Source organism: Cricetulus griseus, chromosome 6 (assembly GCF_003668045.3).
Source record: "Cricetulus griseus strain 17A/GY chromosome 6, alternate assembly CriGri-PICRH-1.0, whole genome shotgun sequence".
Lineage (NCBI taxonomy): Eukaryota > Metazoa > Chordata > Mammalia > Rodentia > Cricetidae > Cricetulus > Cricetulus griseus.
Genome location: NC_048599.1, coordinates 147,930,468 through 147,948,576, shown reverse-complemented (window position 1 = coordinate 147,948,576; position 18,109 = coordinate 147,930,468). Strand labels below are relative to the sequence as shown.

Sequence of the window (18,109 nt, the reverse complement as noted above, 5' to 3'; positions counted from 1 at the left end):
GGCACAGTGGAGGCTTCAGTGTCCCTAATGTCCCTTCCTATGCCTTCTGCTGACAGCACATACCCACGTCTGCTGGGAGGGATGTGTGATCTGTAGGGCATTTTATCTGGCAGTTACAAGTGTGATATTATCCCTCCACAAAGCCTTCATTATGGTGCTGCTCACAATACCACAGATAAAGCGGGGATGCCCCTGCATGCCAGCCTCCAGGTGATTATAACATTTGGGTAAATTGCCTTTTGTCTTGCTAGAGAGCTAGCAGTGGGAGGGGCTGTGTGGAGTCTCACTGGCCATCTTACAGAAAACCCCAGGGAGGCTCCACGGAGAAGTAGCCTGGGTTTAGGGCAGGTGCTGTGGCTAGCAGTGGGAAATCAGGGTTCTAGTCCTGGCTGGACTATGGTTGATGATGTGAGGGTCAGGCATGGGTTGGGCCATCTTGTGGGGAAGCAACTGCTTCAAGATGAGAGGAGTCTTGGCTTCCCATAGCACTGGGAGGACTCTCTGAGCCAGATCTTGAGCATAAAGTAAGCAGAAGATTGGTCTTAGCAGAAGTAAGCTGACTGTAGTTCACAGCAGTTTATCTCTTAGGTGCTGGGAAGGTCATTGCTTCTTCCACTAGTAAACCCCACCTTCTCACTCCGAGCTAGCCCAAATGCTATCACTACTTAGCTTTGGAGTCATCTGGCCCTGGTTTTCATTCCAGCTCTGTTGACCTTGAACCAGGAATGCTGCCTCACCTCAGTCTCACCATCTGTGAAGTGGGAATGGTCAGGAGAGCTACTTATCAAGGCTGCTGGTGTCAAGTGAGGTGGATGCCAGTGCCTGGGACACAGCAGGGGTGTTCAGTAAAACCGTCACAACATCCCGCATCCCATATGGTCCTTGGTCCCTCCTCTTGGGCATTTGGGATGTTTACACTTCAGAAGACTAAAGGTGTACAGTCTACAGTTGGCATATTCCAGAGTTGGCTGGGGGTGATTGCCCAGGCCCCTGTAAACAGGCCTGGCAGGCTGATGAGTCGAAGCGTGACTCCCATGTGTGCTGAATTTCCTGGGGGAAATTCGTTAACCTCACTGAGCCTCAGTTTGTTGAATATAACTGATGGGAGAACTTCCTCCTACATGATGGTAGATGTCTACTCAGTGGTAGTTCTTAACCACTGTCTTCCTCTTCCTCCCAAAGGCTCCAGACGGTACAGGCCAGGTCACAGCCCTTCTTCCCACTGCCCACCCAACTAAGCATACATTCAAATGAGGGTCGTGATCTTAATTTTGAATTCTGTCTGGGACCCACGGGTTCAAGTGTAAAAAGGGCCTCTCTGCAAATAATCACCGGTGTGTGATATTTTTTACGAAACCAAAGCCATTGTTTCTGATTGAAGGAAAGTCGGTGCTATTTTGAAGAGCAGCACGATTAGGCAGTGGCGTTCTCTCTTTCACCATTGGGAATTAGACGCTGTTTGAGAGATTGTGAGCTCCAGGACATTTGCCAGATGTGCTTGATTCTACATTTCAGACAACAAAGGGGATAATGTTGGCGGGAATCTTGACGGCACTGCTGATGATCGGGATATTCTTTGGGGATGGTACTGAGACCTTTCAGGGGAGGATTTCAGCTTTTACATAAACTAATTTGGGATGCTCACTCTCTGTCTTGCACAAAGCAAATTTAGTTCATTGTTAGCTGTATCTGTTAAAATGGTTACAAGGGTTTTTTCCTTGAATATTAATAATGTGCCTTTCATCAGAGACTCGAATAGGGTGTCATTAATTGGGAGGAGGGAGTAAGGATTAGTGATACAGTTCTCTCGAAAATGATTCCTACTAGTACCATGGAGGCAAGCAACAGACACATAAAGAGATACACGAACAAAATGCCAACGTGACTTTGCCTAATGCTTCCTGAGAAGGGTGAAAGTGGTGTATGTGAGGGGGCAGCATTAGCTAATCTCTTGATTTTTTTCATCATAATAAAACTACTTATCCTGAATATCTCTGAGTGCTTATGCATTGGATCACAATGTATAAAGGGCCTCTTTTCAAATAAGGTTAAATTTAATTTGGGAAACTGTGGTGGTTTTGTCTTAAGACTAGAGTGGGTCTTCTCACTCACTTAGGAACCTTACTGAGCTCCAAGTGGGTGCCAGTGACTGGTACAGGAACAATTATGAATCAGGCATGTCCCTGTCTAAAGAGGCCGATGAGTACAGAATGAACCAGTGCACAAACTGGTAAGAAAAATAGGGCAATGTATTAACCAGTTTGCTGTGACTATAACAAAGTAACTGAGGCAATTAAGGTAAAGGGAAAATGCCTATTTAGCTTATGTTGTAAAAGGTTCCAGTCCAAGATTAGCAGCCTGGTTGCTTTGGGCCTCTGATGTGGGGCGGGGGGCGTATCAGTGGAGGGTGACAAGTGAAGGGCAGACTGTGACACTGTAATCCAGAAAGCCAAGTAGAGACTCTGGAACTGAGGTCTCACAGACCCTTTCAACAGGATGCTCCAAGTGGCCTAAGGACCTCCCCTAGGGCTCTACCGCCTGATAACATCCCCTGGGTCTGACATCTCTGAGGGTTAGTGCCCACATTTGAACCACAGCAAACAGGCTCTGGGTTTGGCCCAACTTTGCCAACAGCTGTGTGATCAACTGGAAGCAAATCCTGTTTTCAAATACTTATTTTACCTGTATGTGTACACCTGCCTGGTGCTCACACAAGCCAGAAGAGGGTGTCAGATCCCCTGCAGCTGGAGTTACAGAGATGTCTATGAGCTACCATGTGGTGCTGGGTAGCTCCACAGGTCCTCTGCAGGAGCAGTAAATGGTCTTAACCACTGAGACATCTCTCCAGTCTCCCATAAGGAAGTTCTTATCTTGTTCGACACCAGGTATCACATTGCAAACTATAGGTAATGCAGGTTATCCTCTTAGAGATAAGGCAAGGATGAGAGACAGTCTAAAGCACAGGGGTGGCCAGCCTCCTCTCCAGCAAGCACTCCTTTCCCAGCCTTGTCACCCTGGGGTGGATGTGTAGGTGAAGCCATTCTTCAGTGATTACAGGAAGACCTCGTCGCCTGTGGCTCTATGCTAAACTCTGAGAGATGAGGAGGCCTGTGGCCAGTGGAGGGAAGAGGGAAAGGCTGTCTGTTCTGTTGCTCACTGAGGGATGGCTGGTAGCCTGGTTGGACTTGAGCATGGTGTAGAACACACAGGAGTGTAGAAGGTAGACCTTCAAACAAAGTGAATCTGGAGCTCTGGATGTTGTAAGTGAGGAACTGTGGACCCTAAACTCCCAGCATCATTCCATTCCCCAAGCAGAACCTGGAGGAGGCACCTGGAGGAGGTGATTAGCATAACCAATCACACTTGTCTCCCAAGAGATTTCTTTGCTCCTCAGCAAAGAGAAAACATTACAAGCCCCAGGGCCCAATTCACTGCTCCTTCCTCCAGCCTGAGTCAATAATCACTGTGATGGCAGTCACTCAACACCCTGTTGGGCCAGGTGTTGCATATACTTAATTTCCCCTTTCCTCATTGCTCCTCTGAGAGGTGCTATCACAATACCCATTTTATAGATGAGGAAACCGAGTCCCTCAGGGGAAAAAGTGAGCTATCCATGATTACACAGCTCACCTATGGGTGATCTCAGAGTAGAAGTCTACCATTGATAGAGGTTCCAGGCCCTGTGTTTTTAATCACTACAGCACCTCTTCCAGTCCTCATGCCTCTCATGAGACAAAAGGTCCTAAAACAAGCCTGGTTTGTTGTATTTGCTGTACTGAGAGGGGTATACAGTAACTGTGATTAGTAGCTATCACTAACAGCTTACTGCCTTAAAACAGAGAGCTCCAGGGAAGAAGGAAAGATCACTGATGGGGGAGATAGAACAATTCCACTGTCTCCAGCCAGGAAATCCCCATTCCAGTTGTCAACATACACGGAGGCTTTCATGAGGTTTAGGGCACTTGAGCAGAGGCTATGAGGTGGACAGAAATGACTAATGCTATAACAACATGGCAGGGACCTGAGTGTTGTGTGCCAACCTAGTAGCTAAGCCCAAGATCAAGTATTAGACCAAGGAAACAAAAACCCTGCAGATCAGGTATGGCCCGAGTCCCTGGACTGTGTGACCTGTATCACCAGTAAGATGATTGGAAACCTTGGCACCAGGTAGAAATACAATGGCTTGTTTTTATTCAGAATAATAAGTTGTCTATTATGTATGGGAACTGAACTTTGAGTTTCAGAGGGAGAATATGTGAAAATGTGTAAGGAAGTGCTTTTCTTTTACAAAGACTTGATCAACTCATGGGACCTGTGAGATGCTAGAACAGTGATGAGTCAGACATAGTCACCCAGTCCCTGACCTCATGAGCTCCCAAATTAAGATACTGCACTGTCACAGGCTAAGCACTGCTTGAGAAGCCTATGGGGTCAAGAGGAGAGGGGACAGTGGAGGGGAGGGGGGCCAGGAAAGGCTGCATCTAGCAGTCCTTGGAGAGAGCTGTGAAGTCAGCATAGTGCATAGCAGTCAGAACTTGCTAGTGAGCACAATAGAAAATATTGAGCATTGCTTGTGTGCCACACACATGCACACAGGCTGTGCCACATGGGTAGTCAGTAAGAAATGCTCTTGATGTGCCCAACGCTCTGTGCCTTCCCTGCTGCTGTGACAAAATACCCTGACAAAGGCAACTTGAGGGAGAAAGACTTTATGTGACCCACAGTCTGGTTATAGTCCAGGGGAAATCAGTTGGCAGGATCCTGAGAGAGAGCTGGTCGAATCCCCCATGGTGCTCAGTGTGCTTTCTCCACCTTTATACAGTCCTGCCCAGGGGATGGAGACACCCACAGTAGAGAGAGCTTCTTAATTAATCAAGGTAACCCACACAGACATGCCCACAGGACAACCCGATCTACACATTTCCACAGTGACACTCTCTGCCCAGTTGACTCTGAATTGTGTCAAGTTGGTAATTAAAGATAACTGGCATAACCTAAAAGCCAAACTCAAGAGAGCTCAGGTTGCCTGCTGATATCCTGGGATGCTGAAGGTTTTCAAACCTTTTTAGTGAGTAGAAGGGTGGATTTAAATTATCACTAAAAGCCTAGCTACTTGGAAGATTGAAACAAGTAGATTTTCTTGAGCCCAGGAGTTCAAGGCCAGACTGAGCAATATAGTAAGACATTGTCTCAAAATAAAAGCTAATTTTCACAGTAATCCAGTACTGCAGGTGCCACAGCCCTCAGGTAAGAAAGGCATCCCTTAGGGCTGGAGAGAGAGCTCAGTAGTTAAGAGCACTGGTTGCTCTTCCAGAGAACCTGAGTTCCATTCCCAGCATCCTCGTAGTGGCTCAATGCTGTCTGTAACTCTAGTTCCAGAAGATCTAATGCCCTCTTCTTGCTCCATGTGCACCAGGCATGCATGTGGCATGCAGACATGAAGTGCCAACAGCACACTGTCCACACTAAAAAAAGAAAAGAAACACATCTCTGAAGCCAAGTCCAGCAGCAAGGATGCCCAGCGAGGCTGCAGCTTGCATTGGAGACAGGGGAGGAGCCAAGGCAGCGCAGTGAGGCCTGAAGTGAGAAAATCCACTCTTCACAGCCCATCACTTCCTTCAAAGTAGTGCCCATAGAGAAACTAGCTTCACATTCATCAGGAAACTCGTTCTCTGTTGGCTAGCTTAGCTGGTGTCAGAAGGTGCTCTGTGGGCTGGGGGTGGGGAGGGTGGGGGGATGGGACACACAAGCAGGACCCTGCCAGCTATAACACCATGTGCCCTCTGGTGTAACAGTGGCATGCAGGCTATGGGAGTAGCCAGCTGTTATCTGATTATGATATGAGGCCTGCTCCATAGAAGGGAAGATCATAGGCCCTGGGCAATGGGTTGGGTGGATGTGAATGACAACCTACAGCTGTTGTTTTAATAAATGGTCATGCTTTCAAACTGCATTCTAAATACTTATGTTTTTCCTCACATATGTGGGATGCTCTCACTGTGGTCAGAGAGGCTTCTTGAAGCAGTGCGCTGTGGTTGACTCATCACGGGTCTGTGTGCTGGGTATGTATAACTCTGAGTGCCAGCTGAGACAGACCAGCTGTATCAACCTCTGGCATCCAAGACTCAGGAGATGGTGACAGAAGGAGGTGGCCACGTCAGGCCCACAGGCCAGCAGCTCAGGCCACAGTTGCAGATGGGGAGCACTGTTAACAGCTAATTGGAATGTAGGGAGAAGGGCACCAGGGAGTACATGAGTCTTTCTAAAGGACAAGTCAGTTGCTATGCTTTCAGTCTCAAACATTCTCTTCCTCCAGCCACCCCCGCCCTGTGCCTCCTACCACTGTAGTTCCCCCTGCTCTTGTGTTGGTTTCAGAGATGTTCTGGGAAGCTGCCCTGACCTGCTGGCCTCCAGATTGGGTGATGGCAGCTCTGTACTGTTAGGATCCCTTCCTCAGCATTTTCTCCTGCTTCCTGGGAGAAGATTCTGGGCACTACTACCATCTCCATACTTAGCCTAGACCCAGACACAAGTGAGTGGCAGTAAATACTTGCCAAGTAAACCATTAGTGTCCGTCCTCCAAGTGCCCCACCAAGAACAGCTTTTTGCCAGGCAGTGGTAGCGCACGTCTTTAATTCCAGCACTTGGGAGGCAGAAGCAAGTGGATCTCTGATCTCTGTGAGTTTGAGACCAGCCTGGTCTACAAGAGCAAGTGCCAGGACAGCCTCCAAAGTCACAGAGAAACCCTGTCTTGGAAAAACAACAACAATAACAAACAAACCCAAACAAACAAACAAAAAACTTCTTGAACTTTCTGGTTACAATTTCTTAACATATCTTTATACATATCTCTGCCTAAAATGCCCTTCCCTGCCTTTCCTGCTCATGTAATCAGTATATACCCACTGTTTGTTTGTTTTAAACACATCTGACCAGGCTGGCCTCAAACTCCCTAGGCATGAGGATTGTCTCGCCTTCCTGGTTCTCCTGCCTCCACCCCACAGGTGCTGGGATTACAGGCATGTGCCACCATGTCTGATTTATGTGTGCTGTGGCTTCATACATATGAGACGAGCATTCCACCAACTAAACCCCACCCAGCCATTCATTCTTTAAGACCCATTACCTCTGTGAGCCCTTTTCTCTGTATCATGTTTCCCCCTCCTTCATCTCCCACTTATTCTCAAATCCTGCCCATTATATTTCAAATGTGTGCTTCTGTGTCTGTCATGCACATTAGACTGTGACTCTTCATTGGACCAGGATACCACTCTGGGGAGACAGGACTGGAATATAATTTAAAGCTTAAAAACTTCAAATAAAGCACCTGTATCCTATCATAAGTGTAGAAAGATTTAACAAACACACCATGCTCTGGAGTGGCCCAGAGTAGACTTCATTCAGCCCTACTTCTGCAAAATGCTCCCACTGGCCCACTTCCAAGTGAATTTCATAGTCAAACACATTTGAGAAATACCCCCTCCCCCATTGAGGTTCACAGCTCTCATTCATTTCTTGATTTACCTAGTTTACATATCCTTATTTTTTTTGTTGCCACCAGGATTGAAATGAAGGCCTCATGCATATTAGACAAATGCTGTCTACCTCTGAGATATACCCAGCCCTACTTTATACCTATTTAATGAGCATCCTCTGTGTGCTAGCCCTGTGTTCAGTGCCAAGGCATGCCTGGTCCACTTAGTTGGGCTTTAGGAAGAATTTTTGCCCTGCGGCTTTAAACTTTACTGGTTTACAGGTCTCAGTTCTCAAGGGATGCAATGGTGGCTCAATCTTTTGTACACTGTGAAGGTGTGTCACTCTGATTGGTTTAATAAAGAGCTGAACAGCCAATAGCCAGGCAGGATTTCCAAGCATAGAGGATGCTGGGAAGAAGAAAGGCGGAGTCTCAAGTAGACACTGAGAAAGTGTGACATGTAGGAGATGAGGTAACAAGCCATAAGCCACATGGCAACATGTAAATTAATAGAAATGGGTTCATTTAAGTTATAAGAGCCAGTTAGAAACAAGCCTAAGCTATTGGCTGAGTTTTCATAATAAGAAGTCTCTGTGTAATTATTTGAAAGCTGGCTGGTGGAACAGAGAAAGACTCGCTACTGAGCTTAACATGGAGGAGAGCACTATACAGGCTGGAGTGACTGTCACTGGTTGCACGGCTAACTGGGTTGCTGCTATAAAGTCAGGCAAAGGAACCACTATGTAGAACCCAGAGGTACCCCTACATTCCTTAACACTTCCATTGCTGGTAGAAACTTAACAAAAATATAGCCAACCAACTGAATATCGAGAGTGTTTCTGTTTGGACTTTTTGGCAGGTCTTGTCAGGATTCAGACCCTTTGTAAATGACAGTTTACATCACCTTGCCAGGTTTCAAAGCTAATAGGACGTGGAAGTGGAAGAAAGAAGTCATAAATACCATCTTCAGCTTCAGGACCAGTCACAGATGCAGCAGTGGCAGTTTCTTGCCCTTGCTCCTAAGTGTGGGTTTATCTGTGTCTCGGCCCTGCTCTTCCTGTGCACTCCCCTAGGCACGCACACATTCAGCTCCATGCACTTGTTTCAGAGAGGGATTTATGGACAGCAGCTGACTGGCTATAGATCCTTCAGGCAGGACTGATTAGAAGTTAATGTTAGTTGAACTCGGAGTCCAGGGTTTTTCGACTTCTGTGTCCCCAGGTGGGGAGAAGGTGCCCGTACCTGTATTTCTAGAAAGGACAGTTCAGCTTGTTGACAGCATGTGCTAGCCCTGTGTTCCATGCCAACAGGACACATCTTTATTGGGAAGTTCTAACATCTGTAGAAGAGCTCACCTGCTCAGGGGCATTGTGAAGGAGAACTGGGCCAGGCAGGAGTTACTGCTGTTCAGCTCTGCTCTGTGTGTGTGGCCGGAGCACTGCCTAAGCTCATTCATGTTCTGCTCTGTGTGTGGGGAGCACAGCAGTGGAGGCACACTGGTGCTCTGCTCTGTGTGGGGAACACACCACACGGGGGACGACAGCAGAAGCACTTTTGTGCTTTGCCAGCAGTGCTCTGACTCCTTTCTGGTTTGTTTGCTGTTTGTACTAGTGTTGCTTAGCAGTGACATTTCACACCAGTGCCCTTTTTCCTACACTTCCAGAAACAGCATCATTACACTCTTCCAAAACTCCACTGGGCAGTGTCCCCTGGGAGCCCAGCTGCAATCTAACAAAGCCCCCTTATCAGAGCCCTAGGCTACAGCTCCTTAGTACCTCCACTCACTTCCTGTGATCCCCACTGTTGTCTTTTGCCCTAGGCCAGGAGGTGGGGCTGCTTCATATGTGACTTTCTCTACTGCCCCAGTGTCCTCTTGGAGCTTTCTCAGTACTAGCCTTTTAGCCAAGCTCCTGACAGCTACTTCTTCCTATTTTCTTGACCACTCTTCAATACAAGTGGTGGTGAGAGTTCCTTCTCCATGCACCCAATGACCATTAAGCAAATTATGAAAGAAATGGGTATTTACAGTGGAAGTGAATGTGGGAGGGACATTAGCATTTGATAGGCCCTTTGGGAAATGGAAGGTAGCTTTCTGCAGCTCACTTGGTCCACGTACAGCATCCACATAAGAAGGGGCATCACTGGAAACAGGAGTCTGTGCCCCTGAATCTCAGCATTTGGCATGTTCCTTTCAAAGAAGGTCTAGATTCTAGCCTTGGGACCAGCAGATGGTTCCTGGCTCTTATGCCAGTCCCATAGGCAACATTATGACATCCCCACTGATGAGTGAAGTCCCAATGCGAAGGGGATGCTGTCCACTGCCATGAGCCATTCTGTTCCACTCGGTATGTCCTCACCACAGAGCAGTTCCTCTCCACAGAGGCTGTAAATCCCTTAAAAGTATATGTGGCTCTCTCTCTCTCTCTCTCTCTCTCTCTCTCTCTCTCTCTCTCTCTCTCTCTCTCTCTCTCTCTGTGTGTGTGTGTGTAGCTACGTGTGCATGTCTCTGAGAAGGTCCATAGCTGTTGTTACCTTAGTGGGACTATGACTCCAGAAAAACAACTGTGACCCCATGAATTATAGGAAACATCCATACTTTTATTTGTACATTGTCTCCTCAGAGTCAAGTTACTATGAAGTCTTTTCAGCTTTGGGGGTAACTCACTAAAATGAAGTTCTGCTAGCTAGCCTTCCTGGACTACATGGAGTCACTTCTCTTTGGCCATGCCTATGTTTTCTCTCTGATTGACAAGCTCCTTCCCCCTGTCCAAGGTCAATTCCTAGGTGCCGGTTGAGATGCCATGTTCTTTTTAAAACCTTTGATACCTTGGTTCTGGACTGGGGACCCTAAACCACCCCTTCATGGTGCCACCACCCCTTCACTTCTAGGGCCATGTCTTCCTTTTGATGGCCTTGTCCATGATGCAGTCAACTCTCTGTAGTCATCTCTACTGCTTAGTGGAGCATCAGCTCCAGCAGAAAGAGGCCAGGGTCTAGCTTATCTCTGCTATAGCCAGCACCAGGCTGGGCATCTAGAACACACACAGTAGGAGTCCACTAACATAGACAAAGGGATGCACACAAAAAGCAGTGCTTTAATCTTCTAGCAGTACACTTCAGTGCTGTCACAGTTAAACTAGGAAGTCCTTGCTCTCACTCTGTGGCCATACGCAGACCAAGGAGACATCTGGATAACCCTTATTTCTCTCTTTCTTAATAGAGTCACACACACACGTGTGTGGTTATCCCTGCAGGTAAAGAGAAAGTGTGTCCATGGTGTCAGCATACACATACCTGCATTTCTCAGAAAGCGGTTCAGATAATCCTTGATGACCCTGGTGGTGGGGTTATAGAAGCCATCTCCACAGTCATAGCAGCCTGGGGGGATTTTTCTCGGTGGGTCCATATTGGTGAGCCGAGAGATGCCTGAGGAGGCACAAAGGACAGTTATTACCAAGGTATTGCCAAGGCCAAGTGCACCCCTGGCTGCTGTTCATGTGTCTGTGGGACCAAAGGCTGCTTTTGCAGGGCCAAGAGCAAAAGTCAGCAGGAACAGGGTCCAGGGAGATTTTGCAACATGGGCTGTGGACAGGGATTTGGGAACTGGACCCCTGCCTTCTCTGACCTAGCCCATATTTATTTCTTGGGACACCATGATGAAGTTCTGAAGTCAAAGAAAACCTGAGGGTGAGTCAGAGATGTCCAAGGGGATAGAACCAAGAGAGGGGGTAGCCAGCGTGTGATCAGAGGCCGCAGGTATGAGCCGTTGGCCATACTCCAGGAAACCTGATAGCAGAATCTAGATGAGGGAGGGCACCAGAAAAGGGTAGACAGAGCACTGCACCTGGACTTCCTCCTAAATGGCCACAGTGATGCCATTCACTGTTTCTTGTGTGCTAGACATTTGGCTCCTCCTATCTCAGGTAACCCTCAGAGTAGCCCTATCTTACAGAGAAGAGAACTCGTATCAGAGGTTGAGGAACAGACCCAATGCTAGCTAGCTAGGAAGCAGCCAGGCTCTGAAGTTTAAGCTAAGTAATTCGAGGGAAGGGATGGGTCTGAGTCCGACCCCTAAGTCAGGGGCGCTGGGACACCAGGAAAGAAGGAAGAAAAGCATATAGACATTTTAGGTCTTGGAATGCCATGGCTGGAGTAAAGGGAGATGCTGGAATGTTCTTTTTAGTTGTAAATCTTGAATTTGCCTTTCTCTGAGTAGAAAGCCAAATGCTCACCATGCCATGCCTGCAGGTCTGCATCCCCGAAAAGAAAATGCTCAAACGTTGTCTAATTATATACTTGACCTTGACCCTAACCAAAACACATGCACATTGGCAATGATTACTGAATGCCTTTCCCATGCCAATGGCTCTGATGCCATTCTGTGGCTGAAACCTCAGGCCAGTTGCCACCTTTGAGATGCTTGGAGAAGTCAAGGTCACCCTTAACTATCTTAGTTTTCTCCTCTGTGAAGCAGAATAGGGAAGAGTGACCAGATGGGGCACCCTGGGCAATCCAAGAGACAAGACAAGGATTGGAGGGAGCCAGCCCAGAGAGCACATGTCCCATCAAATTCTCCCCTGCTTTCTAAACCTCTCAAGCTCTAATGCTTACATATTTTTAGCATGACAGCTGTCATGTGCCATGCACCTGACATGCATGCAAAGCTCTATTCCAGGTGAGAATTTTCTTATTGCCAATAGACTTGCAAGGCAGAAAACATTGCTTCCCTGATTTAGATGGGGAAAGCTGAGGCACAGTGAAATGGAGTCTCTTCCCCTTGGCCAGCCTTGAGAAGGTCAGTGGGTACCAGGCACTCATTTCAAGCACCTTTGGTCTCCCTCTCAGTATGGGTGTGCTACCTGAGGGTTTCAGGCCGTAGCAGATCTCGGTGTAGAACCTCCGGTCATAACTGTCGCAGTAGTGCCAGTGTTTGTCCTCATATTGTAGCCCATCAGCAAAGGTATACTTGCCCTGGGAAAGAAGAAGCCTTTTAGGCTACACAGGCTGCTATCAAGGGAACAGTTGGCTTCTCACTGCTTCAGGAAAGAAGTGACAACAGTCACACAATGACCATGGTTGTGAGCATTAAGGGAGATGGAGATACAGCATCTAACCTGTGTATGACACAGAAAGCATGGGGACTGCATAGACCTGGGCAGGCAGCCTGCTTTTGGCTCTCAGGTTCCTCAATTATAGGATTAGGATGATGACAGTGACCCTCTAATAGGAATGGCTGGGGATTTGGTGAGATAGATACATGCCAAGATTAGCTGGGAGGTGAGCATGCATGCTCACCTGTGTGAGCATGCATGTGTGTGTGTGTGTGTGTGTGTGTGTGTGTTTCCCAAAGAGATTAGCATTTTAGTCAATGGGCTGAGTATAGAGACCACCCTCACGAATACAGATGGGCACTGTCTGACCTGTTAAAGGCCTGATCAGAACACAGGATAGAGGAAGGACCATTGTGCTGTCAGCTGTGCTGGGAAACCCATTTCCTTCTGGCCTTGGGCATCAGCATACCTGTTCTCTGTCTGGGACTCACCCACTGCCTCTCTAGGCTCTCAGCCTGTCAGCTTGGACAGGAACTACAGGTGTGGCTTCCCCTGGACCTCCAGCTTGCAAAGGAGACTCTGTGGTCCAACTTCCATTATCTTGTGAGCCAAACTTTCATAATCTCTTTCTGTATATCAGTCGGTGCCCTCCTGATCACCCTTCTCGGAGTACTCTAATACCCATGGAAGAAACACTTGCACATATTGTTCTTCCTTTTATTATTATTGTAGCTAGAAAGTCCAGAGCCAGGAGTCACAGCCTGCTGTCAAGACATGTGCATTCTGTTCTTGCTGCTCAGAGCTAAAGGGAGCCTCAGGATGTATGAGCACATCAGCCTAGGCATCGGAAACATGGGTGGAAATTCCCACAATACTATTTGTTCACTGTGTGACCTTGGGCAAGTCACATCCCCTTCCTGAGGCTTAGAATCTCCAAGCTATAAAAGAAGAAGCATTTCTTAACCTTTTTTTAGGTCATGAGTCAGGCCCAGTAAATGCTCAGGGAAACTCAGGAGAGCACAGAATCATTTCCCATAGAAAAATATAGCTCCATATCCACAGAGGCTTTTGTGTGTATAAATCAGGGGGTTCTACTGACACCTATTCATAAACCTCAAGATCAGAATCTTTGGATTAGATGACTTAGTAGAGGTGGCAATAGTAAAAGCTGACACTTACTGAGTGCCTATTATGTGTTAGGAAATGACTGAGAACGCACACCTGTCCCCTTATTTACTGTCAGCACCATGTGATAGATTGAGTTATGCCATCCCACCCTATTCCCCCAAAGCTGACCACACCTGCTGTTACCTGCATAATTTTTTAAAAAGAACTTTTCTAGAATCACCCAATGTGAGAGTCCTTATAAGAGAAGTAGACAGGTCCAGGTGAGAAGACAAGACGACAGGAGCAGGGGGAGGAGGAGTGACTTGGAGCTGTAAGCAGAGATTGAAGTGATACCTAGTCCTGAGTCAAGAAATGCAGGCAGCTTCTGGAAGGTAGAAAAAAATGTGAGGAAACAGATTCTCCCCTGGAGTCTGCCTGCTTGCCCTGGTCAGACTTCTAGCCCCTAGAATCAAGATCATGGTGAATGGAGGCTGACTTAAAAACTGAGGGGAAACCACCACAACAGCATCAGAGAGCAAAGATGGCTGTCTCTAGTTTAAAACTGAGGAGCATGGGCCAGTGGTGGTGGCGTACGCCTTTAATTCCAGCCCTCAGGAGGCAGAGGCAGGGGAGTATCTGTGAGTTCAAGGCCAGCCTGGTCTATATATAGTGAGCTCCAGGACAGCTAGACTGTTACACAGAGAAACCCTATCTCACAAAACTCTCTCTCTCTCTCTCTCTCTCTCTCTCTCTCTCTCTCTCTCTCTCTCTCTCTCTGTCTCTGTCTCTCTCTCTCTCTGTCTGTCTTTCTCTCTCATGAATTTCAGAGATGTAGAGTCATTGGCCAAAGATCAGTTGGTAAATGGCACAGCAGGATGGAGGAGATCCTAGAGTCCTTGGAGAATGAGAAGTAGGGAAAGGAGAGAATGGAAAGAGGTAAGCAACAGGCAAGGAGGCTAAGGTGCTACAGCAGGTGGTGGGGTTCTTCCTCCCTGAGGACCTCCTGCAAGCCGCTGCTGATCACCTTCACTGCCAATCCTTTCTCCCAGGTGGCATCGAATCGGCTCCCACTGGGGAAGAACAGGGTTCCTTCTCCATGGAACATGCCGTCCTTCATGTTCCCAACATATCTTGTGTCAGTAGGGAGAATGTACTCCGCACTGCCCTCCATCCTGTAAGGACATGGGGAAGTCAATGAGCTCTGCATGGCAGCTAGGAAGACACTCACTCTACATCTTCAGATGTCATCATCCCTCAATATTCTGCAGAGCTTCTGAGGTGCTTTGTTTTCATTAACCACCCCCACCCCCCACCCCTGCAAAAAAAGTTTAAGATGGGGCAGCCATCTGTCTGTCATCCTCCCTGCCCCTGCAGGCTGTCCTGGAGTTTATGCTGTTCACTAGGCCCAGAGAAGGTTGCAGGCTGTGTCAAAGCCATACAGCAGAAACTGCAGAGACCAGCAGTTCAGGCAGCTGGTTCTGAGTCCACTATGACCAGTCAGCTTTACCCATTAAGCAAATCCTTGTTCTGTTAGCTACATAAATCATTCTGCACCTTACCTTCCTTTTCTCACTTGTCAAATGGGGATCACTGTAAGGAGGAATAATGCATGGTGGCTGCCATAAAATGTGGATGGTCTTTCTTCATTCTCTGTGTTCTCAAGTACAGTTATCTAGAACTCAACTGTGCTGCACTTTCAGAGAAATCATGATCATGAGGTCAGAGAGACCTTTTTTTAACAGGGACTCACTGTAGCCCATGCTGATCTGGAACTCATGTAGCTCAGACTGGCTTGAACCCATGTCAGTCGTCCTGCCTGAGCCTCTCAAATGCTGAGCCAATAGGTATAAGCCACTATACCGGGCTTTTCATTTTTATATTTAGATATGGTACAAGCAAATCATGAATTTTAATGTTTTGTTAAAACAGCTGTATTTATGAAGCATAATTGACATACAAAACTAAATACATACAATTTGTGAGTCTTGACACACATCCTGGAATCTGTCATCCTACTCAATACAATTAATATATCCACCCCCCCCCAGGGACTGCATACTCTTTCTTTAATCTTTCTTGTTTGTCCTTTGCATTCCTCATCCCTAAGCAAATACTAATCAATTTTCTGTGACCATGAATTGATTTATGTTTCTCATAATTTTATATAAAAATATCATAATATGCACTCCTTTGGGGGGGACTTCTGATTTCCTTTATTCAGTATAATTCTTCTGAGATTCACTCATGTTACTGTTATGTCAACCAACATTTATTTGAATTGCTGTGTACTATTCCAGTGAATGGTTATACCACATTTGTTTGTTCACTCGAATGTTGGTGAATGTTTGGTTGATTCCAATCTTCAGTTATTACAAAGTTTCAGTTATATAAGAGCTGTTGGAGCAATCATAAACATGCCTTTGTGTGGTCATTTATTTTCATTTATCAGGATAATGCTTAGGAGTAAAATGGCTGTCTTACTTCAATGGGGAGTCTACATAAACCAAGTAAGTATTAACTTACTCAATATAAGAAGCTATTCTAGTCATTTAAAATCTAAAAGGAAATTGCCTCCTCTCAGACCAAAAAAGAAAAAATAACCTACTGGTTATCTCTCACATGAAAGTGACGTCCATATGTGTCCTGTTACATATCCCTTTGACCTCTCCTCTGGGGTGTGCATTATTTCCCCGCTTTAAAGATTAGGAAATTAAGGTCCGCCTCAGGCCAAAGGCTGTTTTCTTCACAGTATAGTTTCTCTCATCACATGCTGGACTTTAAGTAGCCCCAAGGATGACTTAGTTGCCTCTTGCTAAAAATCAAGATTCAGGCAGAGTTCATGGCAGAACTATGAAAAGGAGTATAGTCAGCAAAACAACTGTCTTCTTGTGGGTTGTGGGTAATTGAGAGGCTTTCTTCAGGTCTGGGTTTCAGTACTGTGGCTACAGCAGTACCAAAAAAAAAAAAAAAAAAAAAAACAAGCAAAGACATTTCTTGGGATGAGGCAGGAGGATAGCAGGTGTAGGACAGACATGTGAAAATGCACAGAAGGCCTTCTGTTGGTGTCTGACTGTCTCACTGACTTCATGTGCATAACCCATCATAAAGATGTGTGTGGGTTTTCCAGTTTCTGTGCCTAAAATACCCAATCCTTCATCTCCACCTGACAAAACTTTTGCTGTAACAAAGCCTTATGGGAAGAATTGATGTGGTTTAGACACAGAACTGGGTATAAATTCTTAAGTCTGCCACTTCTTAGCTGTGTATCCATAATAGTGAGCATACTGTTTTGCTTAAGTTCAACCATTTATTTTCAAGATCAGTCTGGACTTTCTCGGTGTCATGGAAGTGTTGCACCCAGCATCTCTGCCACTTCCTGAAGAGTTCCATAAAGGTCTCAAGTCCTCTAAGGCTCCCTTTCCTCCTTTACCATGTCCCTTGCAAAGTTGATTAAAGATTTGAGGCAGCATCCCATATGTATTCTTATCTATCCCTGTGCTTGGCTAGACCATTGCTCCCACTGAGTCAAACTCAAAACGCCCTGTATATATCTTCTAGCCTGTACACACAGACCCTCCAAAATCAGACCTTTAATCTCTTCATCTCCACAGGCCCATCAAGTGCTCTATATCCCCAACAACTAGCACTTATCAGTCAGTATACATCCCCCTACCCCCCTCTCCCCACCCCCGCCTCAGGATCTCCAGCTCTAAAAATATTCCATTTTCTTCATCCAGAGCTGCTAGCAATGCAAAGCGGCCACCTCCACACGTCCTCTGCCTCTCTTACTCACAGTGCTCTCTTTGATTACTTGTCTTAACTGTTAAGCTTACTTGCCCACTGTGTTTGCATGAGCTTTTTGAAGGCAGGGATTACAAACAGCATTTGTTGACTAGCATTTCCTATTTTCTTTTGTGTGCACCATTTTTTAAATATATATTTTTATTTTTTAATGTGTGTGAGCGTTTTGCTTACATGTATGTATATGCACCACGTGTGTGCCTGGTTCCTACAGAGGCCAGAAGAGGAACTTTGGTTATAGATGGTCGTGAGCCACCATGTGAGTGCTGGGACACACACACACCGCACAATAAATAGAATTAATGAATCCCACCTATGCGGCTTATTAGATACATGTACATGAACATGTTAGTAGAACAAGCGTTTGAAAGCGCTTGGCACAAAGCCCGTGGCAGAGGCCAAAAGGCAGCTGTCTTTCTGCAGCCCGGGAGTGGACAGGCAGACGAATGGTTCCTTACCTCCTGTTTACGTATGACCCGACATATTTGCTCCCGGTGTACTGCATGTCAGCGGCTAGTGTCTAGCAGTTAGACACCAACTTCAGCGGCCTCAGTGTCACTATGACAACCAGGAGGTATGGGCGGAGCTCAAAAGAAGCCACGCCCCGCGAGCGCGCTTGACTTCCTGGAATGGCGTACTCTGGTCTCCTCCAGCGGTCGCAGAGCATTGCGCCTGC

The 18,109-nt window shown here is 46.6% G+C and overlaps 2 protein-coding genes across 5 annotated transcripts in view; one reads left to right on the top strand and one right to left on the bottom strand.

Annotated features, from left to right (window-relative positions):
* Morn5 (MORN repeat containing 5) overlaps positions 1-18,085 on the bottom strand; it is a 29,067-nt gene extending 10,982 nt beyond the window's left edge. The window contains exons 1-4 of one of the 4 annotated variants that reach the window (XM_027423601.2): positions 17,892-18,074; positions 14,657-14,804; positions 12,334-12,445; positions 10,769-10,900 (exon numbers count right to left, since the gene is read on the bottom strand). In XM_027423601.2, coding sequence (XP_027279402.1) covers positions 10,769-10,900; positions 12,334-12,445; positions 14,657-14,804; positions 17,892-17,938 — 439 coding nt within the window. In that variant the 5' untranslated portion in view covers positions 17,939-18,074. Of the gene's footprint in view, positions 1-10,768; positions 10,901-12,333; positions 12,446-14,656; positions 14,805-17,891 lie in introns of all 4 variants that reach the window. The other 3 variants (XM_027423600.2, XR_003486817.2, XM_027423602.2) reach the window with 3 other exon arrangements.
* Dennd1a (DENN domain containing 1A) overlaps positions 1-18,109 on the top strand; it is a 1,920,886-nt gene that overhangs the window by 1,600,931 nt on the left and 301,846 nt on the right.